Raw genomic sequence first — 12,213 nt, 5'->3', positions numbered from 1 at the left:
AGAGAAATAGTAGGCTCGCTGTTTCCCAAGGGCAGCGACCTGTGGAGAGCACACGTCTAACGGGGGCCACTAAGGGAGTAACTGGAGTAGCTGCCGTGGCAACCTGCCTGCAAAGTGTTTCATATATACATGCTACCTCATCCATACCCATGACAGTCCTCCGGGAGGGTATTAATATGATCACCCCCATTGTGCAGATGAGCAAAATGAGGCTTAGAGGGGTTGTCATCTGACCCAGGTCTCAATGACATGCCCAGATTCAAGGCCAAAGTCCACCACACTCTACAAGCTGTCCTCTTTTCACTTTAAACAAGGACAAAACTTCCGTGGACAGACACGGAATTCTGGGTTCACCAGGTCCTTAGTCTGTCCCAAAAGGGCAAATTCTCTGTCATTAATTGGCACTTACCAACTCCCTTTCCTTATACTAATCAGTGTCACAAAACATGTTATAAAAAAAAGTCAGAAGTGAACATTACTAAGTCTTAGTTCTAACCTGCAGAATTTGTTGCTGCCAAATGAAACACAAAATTGAAACTCTGAAGCATCTTAATTTCTGGAAGCACGGCACACCAGGTACCCTGGCTGGCTCGCATTACAAATGGCTACAAATACTGAAGAAAATTGTTTGACATCTTTTAAAATGCATCGAAGAACTGACAAGTCAGTAAGGAATACTGACAGATGAAACAAACTTAAGCAAAGGCTGGAATCCAGAGGAGCAAGTGGAGCTATAAGGGTGGGCTGCGAGGGCATTTGCAGAACTGAGCGAGCTCGAGTTCTCCCCCTGCTGCCAAGAAGGGAGGTCTCTCGGGAGGGCCCTCCAGAATAAAGCTGGCCCCAAAGGGTTATATCTTAGTGGAAAGAAGATGGCACAGAAAAAGCCTATATGAAATCTTGGCACCAAATGGAGGGGTATAAAATTCTCCCTGGGAGAATCTGTAACTGTTAGATGGCCCCCAAATGGACTACAGCCCAAATTCACACATTATAAAAGGTACACTTCAGGTAGCTAAAAAGTGATCCCAGAATGAAAGTATTAAATGCAAGAAGAAGTGAGGACCAACTAAAGTAGTAAGTAAGAAATAAGTAAATCTAAACAAATACTGAACAAATGACGTCTTCTAAAATTGAAAAAGAACATACACACCTATACATACATACACAAAAATAATTATAAAAAGTTGAGGAGGGAGTGTTAGGAATTAAAGTGAATTAAGGTCCTAACTGCTTGAGAGTAAAGTGTAAAGACACTGACTAATGTTAGAATTTGCTAAGTTATGTAAATTGAGAGATATACCATATTCGTGGATCAGAAGATCAATATCATAAAAATGTCAACTCTATCCAAATTGATATGTAATAAATTCAATTCTAATAAAATTCAAAGCAATTCTAATAAAAGACTCCAACAATTTTTATGAATTTGATAAGCACAATCTAAAATGAAGATGGAAAAGCAAATGGCCAAAGCCTTACCAGATATCAAGAATTATTATATGAAAACTTAGAAATTAAGTCAGTGTGATACTGGCACACAGATAGAGAATAGATGGTAAAGAGGCCAGAAACAGACCCATATATTTGTGGACACCTGATGTATGATAATGGTTACTGGTGACATTAAAGACCCACAACAAAGGGATATATTTTTTCAATAAATAGTACTGGGACAATCTGATGTGCTTATTTTAAAAAAAGGAAAAAGAAATTAGCTCCTTATCTCACACCATACACAAAAATAATTATAAACAGACTAAAGAACTTAATGTAAAAGGCAAAATCATAAAATGTTTGGAAGACAATATATGGGGGAATACCTTTATAAACTTGAAGTAGGAACTTCTTAAAAAGAAACAAATCGTGCTATTAAAAAATTGATAAATGACATTAAAATTAAGAATTTCTGTTCATTGGGGACTTCTCTGGTGGTGCAGTGGTTAAGAATCTGCCTGCCAATACAGGGGACACAGGTTCGTGCCCTGGTCCAGGAGGATCCCACATGCCGCAGAGCAGCTAAGCCTGTGAGCCACAACTACTGAGCCTGCATGCCACAACTACTGAAGCCCGCACGCCTAGAGCCTGTGCTCCACAAGAGAAGCCACCACAATGAGAAGCCCACACACCACAACAAAGACCCAACGCAGCCAAATAATTAATTAATTAAAAAAAAAAGAATTTCTTTTCATTAAAAAAAAAGCTAGAGTGACAAGACAAGCCACAAACTGCAAGTGGATAATTACAACACATCTAACTGACAAAGGATTAGTATCAAAACAAAAAACAAGAAAAAAAGTCTACATATAAATAAAAAGACAAACAATTCAATTAAAAAAAATGAGCAAAAGATTTAAGCAGTTGTTTCAGAGAAGCTGAAACCTGAATGATCCATTAATGCATGAAAAGATGCTCAACACACTAATAATCATGAAAATGCAAATCAAAACCACGAGGGGGCTTCCCTCATGGAGCAGTGGTTAAGAATCCACCTGCCAACTCAGGAGACACAGGTTCGATCCCTGGGCTGGGAAGATCCCACATGCCGCGGAGCAACTAAGCCTGTGCACCACAGCTACTGAGCCTGTGCTCTAGAGCCCGTGAGCCACAGCTACTGAAGCCCGGGCACCTAGAGCCCGTGCTCCGCAACAAGAGAAGCCACCGCAATGAGAAGCCCACACACCACGAGGAAGACTAGCCCCCGCTCACCGCAACTAGAGAAAGCCCGCGTGCAGCAACGAAGACCCAATGCAGCCAAAAATAAATAAACAAAATAAATTTATTAAAAAAGAAAAAACCATATAAGGTATCACTAACCTTCCAACAGGTTAGTAAAAAATTTTAAATGTGATAATACCATTGTTTGGAGGATGTGAAGCAAACAGAATTGTCGGTTGAAGTGTAAAGTGGGGAAACCACTTTGGAAACTATTTGGTATTATTTGGTCAAATTGAAGATGCATGCACCCTGTGTTCCAGTCCTCCTCCCAGGGGTGTACCCTGAGAGGCTATACACGTGTGTCCCAGAAATGGTCACAGCATCACTGCCTGTCTCAGCAAAATACTGGAAACAAATCAAATGTCCATCAATAACAGAACGGATATGTTCTCATACAATGGAACATAATTCATCAGTGAAAATGAAATACACCTATATGTAACATGGCTTAATCTCAAGAACATATATGTTAAGGAGAAAATTTAGATCACTGAAAAATAACAAAATGATTTATTTAGTTCAAAAACATGCAAAATTAAACAATACATTGCTTAGCAATGCAAACACATGTGGTAAAACTATAAAGAAAAGCTAGAGGTGGGAATTCCCTGGCGGTCCAGTGGTTAGGATGCAGAACTTTCACGGCTGTGGCCCAGGTTCAATCCCTGGTCAGGGAACTAAAATCCCACAAGCAGGCTTGGCACCGCCAAAAAAAAAAAAGTAAAAAATAGAAAAGCAAGAGAATGATAAAAGCCAAATTCAGTGATTAGGTGGGGGTGGGAATGGGACAGGATCAGGGAGGGGCACTCCAAAGGTAATGGTAACATTCTTTTTTGTAAACTGGGTGATGGGTACATGGGTGTTCCTTGTATCCTTTTCCTTTATATGGTACAGTATTATTTTGTATCTACTCAATATTTAAAAAGACAATTTACAAAATTAAACAATGTTCCTTCTGACTTTAAGCAATGATTTGAAGCATTAACTTGGGCAGCTGACTGAGTTACACTAAACCAGGAAAGTCCCTGACAGGGGCCCACCCAGCCCTGAGACTATAGTAATGAGAAGTGCTTCACCACCCTGGCTCTGAAGCAGAAGCCGGAGAGATACAACTTCCCACTGAACCCTGGAGCCTTCCATTCAGGACAGGAAAATTACTGCTTAGATTAATCGGCCAGTACAGGAAGTAGTGCGGGTGGGGTGAGGAGAACAGGTTCTGCTGCCAGACCTTTTAAGACCAGAAGCTGAGTATGTTTTTGATGTTACAATGAACCCACCAAGCCTCCCTTCGGGCTAGGTCCCTACTCTCAGCTGGAATTGCCACCTCTGAGGCTCTGCATTCTGCGGTTTAGACATGAGTGAACAACTCTCAATTCTAACCATGCCCTTTGCTTCCTTCCTTTGAAGCTCAAGGCTGATCTCTCCAATTCATAACAAGCAGGTTTGAATGGAAGGGCCCATGCTCTGGTTTTCTGTAGGTATCTGTGACTACATTATTGAGGTCAACCTTAATTGGTCCTTGGACTGTTGAGCTACCGACACCCATGAGGACCTCCGAGAGTGCAAGGCACCTATGCTGACACTCAACACACACGCCTGCAGCAAATGCTGAAAGCGCTCGGTGCTAAAGTGCCTGCTCTTTGTGACCTCTATGATTTCAATCATTCAAAAATGTGGCCAGCAAAAGAGGTAGATTATGGTCTCCAGGACAAGATGCTTTGGGCACAAAAGGTACTGGGAGTTTTTCATTTCCTCTAAGGTTGGGGTCCCTCCCTTTTGTGGTGCCTGTTACCCTGCCAGACACCATGTCTGAGTACCTCCGTGCCACCCACGCGGCACCATCTTGGGGGAATTCCAGGACGGTAGAGAGTGGGCCACCTGCTCTCTTCTGTGGCAAACTGTTAAAACTGAAGCTCTGCCCACAGAGGCTGCCCTTTCAGCGTTCTAAATGGAAGGTTCAGTATATGTGCAACAAAATCAGGCCCTTTGGCACTTAAAAATGGTCTTCCCTATATATACATACAGACATATATATGCACAGAAGAGCCCGGGCACGACACACAAACGCTGTTAATAGTTATCTGGGAGGGGAACCGGGTCACGCGTGGGAGGGTGACTTACTTTCCCCAGTACTTTTGTTAGAACCTTCTGATTTTTGGACCTCATGCATGTATTCCTGTCCTAAACATTTTTTTCTTCCTCAACTCTGCACACTTTCTTTCTTGACCCTCACAGGGTCATCCTCTCCTAACACATAATAATGCTGGTTACCAATTATGGAGTCAAGGACTTGACTAAGCATTTTACATGCATTACCTCATTAATAATTCAACCCAATAAAGTTAGTGTGAGGTCATCATTATCTCCACTTCACACCCGAGGAAGTGGAGGCTTAAGAGAGGTCAAGTACTTTGCCCAAAGGCACACAGCTAGTAAGTATAAGGACCAGCTCAGGTATGCTTGGCTTAGAAGTTCATGCTTCTAACCAGCACCCTGTACCTCAGGGGTTCTTAGCTGGGGGCAATTTTGCCCCAGGAGACGTACAGCCTCCTCTGGAGACATTTTCAGCTGCCATAGCTGGAGGTAGGTGGGGGCTGCTGGCATCTGTGGGCAGAGGCCAGGGATGCTACTTGCATCCTGTGCACAGGACAGCCCCCAAGACAAAGACTCACTAAGCCCCAAATGGCAATAATGTCAACGTTGAGAAACCCTGTTCTACTGGAAAAAGAAAGACAGAGAAACTATCTCTGACCTAGACTCTCATAGTTTAGGTCATAGTTTACCATGTCCACATCCCATATTACACCCAAACACCAAATAAACCATTGGGTTGTCCTCTCTTCATTAATAGTATGCCAAACCCTCATCACACTAGAGGTCTCTCCAGCCCCATTGGCCGATCATCCATTCATCCAACAATGTTTACTGAGCACCAACTGCGTGCCAGGAAATGACCTACACAGTGGGAATACCAGGAGAAATAAGACCCTGTCTCTGCCCACGAGCTGCTGGTGGTCTCACAGGGAGACAGGCAAGAAAACCTATGATCATCATAGGAGGTAAGAATGTACTCCAAGGGGCTTCCCTGGTGGTGCAGTGGTTAAGAATCCGCCTGCCAATGCAGGGGAGATGGGTTCGAGCCCTGGTCCAAGAAGATCCCACATGCTGCGGAGCAACTAACCCCGCGCACCACAACTACTGAGGCTGCACTCTAGAGCCCGCGAGCCACAGCTACTGAGCCCACGCACCACAACTACTGAAGTCACGTGTCTAGAGCCCGTGCTCCACAACAAGAGAAGCCACCGCAATGAGAAGCCCATGCACCACAACGAAGGGTAGCCCCCACATGCGGCAACTAGAGAGAGGCCGCACACAGCAACAAAGACCCAACGCAGCCAAAAAAAAAAAAAAAAAAAAGTACTGCAAGGTCATTGCAGGATGCTAAGAAATCACAGAGGAGGGGCTCCAAACTCAGCTGGGGCGGGGGTGCAGGGGTGAGTAGGGCTGGGAGAAGGTTTCCCAGAAGCATTTGAGCTTGAAGGAGTTAACCAGGCAGAGGGAATCCTTTCCTTCCCAAAGGACCCCTCACCAGAGCTTTCAGAATATGGTCTCTGAGAATCCAGGTTGACAACTTTAATTAGAACATTGGTGGAACTCCTGAGAAAAACAGGGAGTGCACAGAGCAGTCCTTGATCCTCTGAGTACAACCTGGATAATTCCTGCCTCGAGAGGGACAGACTGCAACCTGGCTTCCCTATCGGTCTGGGTGTTCTTCAACCGCAATCCTAATGTGTCTCTCTGGCTTCGAACCACCCCACACCTTGCAGCAGGAGGGAACTGACATGTTCACAGCAGATCCCGTGAATTACTTGCTTGACCTCACATAATTCTCAAAACAGTTCTCTGAAGTAAACATTGTTATCCCTATTTTACAGATGAGGAAACTGAGGAAGAGGAATGAAGTAACTGACCCTCAGGACAGAGAGCCACTAACCAGGGAAGCAGGGGTTCACACCCAACTCCAGAGTCCTTGCCGCCTCTATCTGAGGGGACCTTTATAGTCATCAATCCGAAACATGTTATGTACTCTGAATCTTCACCACCTCAGTACAGCCTTCCAACGTCAGTCATCCTCCTTTTGTGCACCACACACTTTTGAACAGGTATCTGTGGTGTTCCTTGTGTCGTACTGTGGTCACCCACGTGGCTAAGAGCTCCTTGCTCCCAGGATCCAGTCTCACTTATCTTCACATCCCAAGCCCCCAGCGCAGTGTCTGACACGTCAGGCACAGAAAACACTGAATGAGTAAACAAGCCTGGACTCTCTGGGTCCAAGCAACACAAACTACCCAAAGCCAGGGGAGCCTGCCTTGGAGACCCAGAGGCCTGGGAAACACACCCCGCCCTCTTTCACCAGTGCAGTGGACTTCCCTTGGGCTGGGCCCAACCCCCAAAGCCAGCAATCTAGTCACACTGGGGACAGAGCAGGTTCTGTCAGCCAGCTTTCTCTCTAGCACTGGAATAGTCGTGATTCCTCCTTTGGTTGTACACCAGATGCTTGTGTTTGGGGACACGCTGTACAAAAATATGTATCTCTAAACATTAGAACCTTAAAAGGAATGAGCGTGTGCTCCCCACTCTGTCTTTCCCTCTCTGCCAGACAGAGTGCATCCGTGATGGCAGGAGCTAGAGCAGCCAGCTTAGTCCATGAGATGGAAGACTGGGTTTGAGCAAGGAGAGCCACATGATCAATGAAACCCTGTGTCTGGATAACTTCATGGAACAGAGTGAGCTGCCCTGACCAGCTCTGGACTGCCTACTTCCAGTCTGTGAAGGAGCGAGGAATAAATTTCTATTTCCTTTCAGCCACTGTATTTTGGAGCATTTTGGTTTGTACTTACTTAAAACAAGGTGTGAACATTGCCCAGGGATTAACCTAGCATGATCTTTGTTAGTAAAACGACAATAATGTTATCAACATTCTCCCAACCAAACTAACTAGGATTTTGTCATTACTGTATAATTTTAAAGAAAAAGCTATCTTGAAAGGGTGATTTGAATCACATTGAGCCTAGGGGAGAAGGACAAACAAACTGACCTCCTGGTTTGTTTCATCTTTGAGTATTACAGACATACCTCAGATTTCCAAGTAGCCCAGGCTACTCTGTTCTGACAGTTTGTCTGGGGCAACTCCAGCTTGGCGCTCCTCCTCCAGCTCATTACCTGAATCGAAGACCAAGTGGAAAAACTGATGAGAAACTGCAGGGTACCTGCTCCCTAAGAGCTGCCCTTTCATCCACCAAGCACAGGCAAATGCAGAGCACTGAGCACAGAGCCTGGCACAAAGTGTTCAGTAAGCGTTAAATTGGATTGTTACTGGCCTGCTGCACGCCAGCCCCTGTGCTGGACATCTGAGACACAAAGATCAATAAAGCCAGTGCCATTCCCTACACTCAGGAACGCCTGCTGACCGAAAGACATAACACGAGGTCGACAAGCAAAAGCAATGAGGCTGTGTCCAAGTATCATTACAGCGTTAGCATTCCTCCGGGATGTCCCAGACACCGTGCTTCTCATTCCAGACCCTCACCCAGGTGACACATCCCTGCCCACAACTTTAGTGACCTTCGCCGGATGCTAGATCACCACTGGACAGCTCCACTTGGACGTTTTACAGGCACCTACTTTCAACATGTTCAAAACGAAATTTATCTTCCCTCCTCAGACCTGCCCCCCATCCTGCCCCCTATCCCACTGAGCCGCACCACCAGCCACCAGCCAAACATGTGGAGTCAACCTGACTCCTCCCTGCCTCTAAACCCCTCATCTAAGTAATCACCAACTTTGGCCAAGTCTACCTCCAAAACATCTCTCCCCACCTTCTGCCTCTAATCTAACTCAAGTCCACCCTCGTTTCTCACCTGATAGTTCTAGTAACCTCTTAATTGGCCTCCGGGCCCACTCCCTTTAATACGTTCTTTAACTAGAGTGATCTTTCTAGCCCACAAATCTGACTTTTAAATGGAGTCCCATTAACCTAAAATTTCAAGTCCACAGCTAAGTTTAAAAGGCCCTCTAGGGGACTTCCCTGGTGGTCCAGTGGTTAAGACTCTGGCTTCTACTGCTTCCACTGCAGGAGGCACGGGTTCGATCCCTGGTCAGGGAACTAAGGATCCCGCATGCCATGTGGTGGCCAAAAAAAAAAAAGAAAAGTGGGGAGGGCCCCTAGGACCAGACCAGACTGCCTCTTTAGTCTTACCTCTAATCTCTGTCTCTAGGCAGAGAACTTCATTTAATTATTACACTGGCTTCCCAGCTTTCTCACAAACTCTATCTTCAACTGGGAATACTCTCCCTCTTTCCTGCCCGCGCTCCCCAAGCATCCTTCAGGTCTCAGTTTCCTGAGGAACAGAAGCCTCCCTGGATTCGCCTAGACCGAGTGAGGTGCCTCTACTCAGTGTTTCCAGAGCAAGAGCTTTTCTGCTTTTCTTCCATCATATCAGAATTGCCTATGTATCTGTATGTCTCCCACATGAATCTCTGAGCTCTGGGTGATGATGCTGATACGAAAGATAACAGCAACAAACACATACAGCGTTTACTTTGTGCCAGGAAGCGTTCTCAGTACTTTACACATATTACCTCATTTAATCTTTATAACCATCTTAGGAAGCAGGTTTTATTCTCAACTCTGCTTTAAGGATGAGGAAACCGTGACAGGGAGCGAGAGACTAACGAAGGACACAGTTGGCAAGCACAGAGTCGGGATTCAAACCTGGCTACCAGGCTCCACAGTTTAAACTTTTTAACCACTATGCCAGTCCGGATCACTCTCTCTATCCTCAGAATCTATCAAGAGCTGAACCACTGTCTGTGGAACCAACGAATGAATGAAATAATCTTACACGGGGGCAGTGTCGGCCTCCTACACGGCAAGCTCCTCCTAGGCCCTGACAGGCTTGTGCCGTCGGGCCCCGCCGGCCAAAGAGAACTACGCCTGCACCCCGCCACCTCGCGGCCTCAGAACGCCCACCAGCAGCGGCGCGCGGGGTCAAGGGGCGGTGACAGCCGGGCGGCGGGGGCGAAGACGCTACCAGCTGGGGTGTCACCCAGCCCGGAGGCGACTCGCGCTCCCTCGCCGGGACGGCGGGTCCGGTCCGCCCGCCCACTCCCCGCCCGCTCGACGGGCGGCGCCCCCCACCCATTTGCCCTGCACCCTCTTGTCCTGTGGGGTCCCCTCAGTCCGGGTTCCCTTCTCAGTCCACTTCCCTCCCCTCCCCCACACAACCGTCCCCGGCGTCCCGCCGCGCCCCATCCTGCGCCGCCTCCGCCCAACTCCTGGGACTCCTCCGGCCCCGGATGCTTGCTGACCCTCACCTGCCATGTCCTGGACCCCACCGCAGAGGGAGGTGCATCACGGCAGCGAGGAGGCCAGGGACAGCACTTCAGAGCAGACAAAGGGCGCCGCCATGTTGGAGTCGGGCGGAACCGACCTCGCTGGCTTCCCGTCTGCAACTTCCGGTGCATGCGCAGCGTTCGCCCTAGCAGTAGCTCGTGGACAGACGCATGCGCCTACTGTAATAACAGTTACTTCTACACTTAGAATTGTTCGCCTTGTAACCGTTTCTTGGTTTTCTATTCCAAATATCACAATAACAGCTCCTACGTGTTCAGCGCTTACTGTGTGCCAGGCGCTGTGTTAAGCGCTTTATGTGCATTATCTCAAGTCCTCTCACCAGCATACGATGTTTTTGTTTCCCTTTTGAAGAAGGGAAAACGGAGTCTCAGGGTAATGAATTGCCAGCTGTCACGCATCTTACAAGTGATGAAGCAGAGATGTGAACCTAGTTGTGGCATCAAAGCTGCAGAACCACGATTATGTTTTTCTACTTTCTGAGCCAACCACTGCCCGCTTCCCTGTTTAGAGGCGATCCAGGATTAGCCTGGATGTGAATGAGGGTGCCTGGAAACAAAAGTCTGCCTGCAGACGTGACCAGCCACTCTGTGGCCTCTTTCCAACTTTTCAGCACCTTCAGGCCATTGACTTTTCTACTTCCAAACAGTTCCTCGGCTTTCTCCTTTCTTCACTTCCGACCCTATTTATTTTTCATGATCCATAATTTTAAAAACACTTTTGTCACAATCCAAAACTCCTTTGTCCTTTTTTTGTCACATGGATTTGGTAAAAATTTCAGCCCTGGGTGAATGCAACTGCTCCTTTTCCCTTTGCTGACACCTAAACAGCCAAACACAATTGGAGAAAGTACCCAGTGGGACAGACTGTTCCCTACAAATCCATGACTGCCAGCCTTAAGAGGGACTTCAGCAAATGTCAGTCTGGCCAATTGACTGCTCCTCTCTTCACAATAACTAGAGAAACTAAAAAACTCAGCAGCAGTTGACTTCACCCTTTCATTTACAGGAAAATGATAGCAAATCTGATAGGAACTCTCCTGTCTTCCCAATACTAAGCATGCAAATCTACTTCTGAGTCATCTGCGTTGGATGTAGTCAATTGAGACTCGGCATCCATCCCTTCCAGAATTTAAAAAGTTAAAATTTTATTTCCCAGACTCAGTAGCAGTTAGAATCCCAGATACAGATGGTTCTGCCAGTAGGTAAGATTTGGAGGGTGGAAGAGAGGGAGTAGCCATTGGCCTGCTGATGTTAGCTGATTTTTGCTGACAAGAAAGGTCATGCAAATGTGGGGGGTTGCAGCAGTGCATTGTGGCCAGTCTCCAGCTTCATGAGTGTTCAGAAGCATCTGTGAGATGTTGCCAGCCAAACTCAGCATTCTAGTGCCTGGGAACCAGCTTCTAGTCCCAAATTTAGATCCATGGACCCTTGCTGTGGTGATACGTTCTTGAGTGCAATAATCTCAGTGGTGGCCTCTCAATTCCCCATCTTCCTGATTGTGGCAGAAGTAATAGCTCCTAACTGGTGAGTTCAATGGTATTCTGGGAGCCATTAATAAAAGCCCAGTCTAGAGACCATTTTTTCAGCCCCTCCAGTAAGTTTATAAACATTTAATTCTCTGTATTAAATCCATTTCTAGTTAAAATAAGCTTAGAAACAAGGTAAGGGATCTTTGCATTGATGGAAATGTTCTGTACCTTGACTATGTCAATATAAATATCCTGGTTGTGATATTGTACTACAGTTTTGCAAGGTGTTACCATTGGGGGAAACTGGGTAAAAGATGGAGAGGGGGATGGAATTGCTCTGTATTGTTTCTTACAATTGCATGTGAACCTACAATTATTTCAAAATAAAAAGTTTAATTAAAGAGAAAGTCCAGCAAGTTTTCTATTTCTGCAGGAAACTGATGCTCAAAGTTGGAAATCAGGGCAATCAAGTTTGAAGGTGATGCAGATCTAGTCTACTTCATGCAGGCAAAAAATAGTTACATAACTTACCATTCATCACAATAAGTATTGTTGCCTAGAGGAAAGTGCCTAATGAAGGTAAGGCTGTAGATGGAGCAGTTGCTACAACTGA

The 12,213-nt window shown here is 46.1% G+C and overlaps 1 protein-coding gene across 5 annotated transcripts in view; it reads right to left on the bottom strand.

The window, feature by feature from the left end:
- Window positions 1-10,182, bottom strand: part of ZBTB17 (zinc finger and BTB domain containing 17) — a 30,405-nt gene extending 20,223 nt beyond the window's left edge. For 2 of the 5 annotated variants that reach the window (XM_089900606.1, XM_089900614.1), the window contains exon 1: window positions 10,093-10,182. In XM_089900606.1, coding sequence (XP_089756732.1) covers window positions 10,093-10,099 — 7 coding nt within the window. In that variant the 5' untranslated portion in view covers window positions 10,100-10,182. Of the gene's footprint in view, window positions 1-7,851; window positions 7,939-10,092 lie in introns of those variants that run through there. The other 3 variants (XM_089900632.1, XM_089900621.1, XM_022598595.2) reach the window with 2 other exon arrangements.
- Window positions 10,183-12,213: the final 2,031 nt, after the last annotated feature.

Source organism: Delphinapterus leucas, chromosome 1 (assembly GCF_059928025.1).
Source record: "Delphinapterus leucas isolate spDelLeu-1000000601 "Yukka" chromosome 1, BTC_Dleu_Yukka2, whole genome shotgun sequence".
Taxonomy (NCBI): Eukaryota; Metazoa; Chordata; class Mammalia; order Artiodactyla; family Monodontidae; genus Delphinapterus; species Delphinapterus leucas.
Note: the sequence above shows the minus strand (reverse complement) of the source record. Positions and strands in the feature narration are given on the sequence as shown.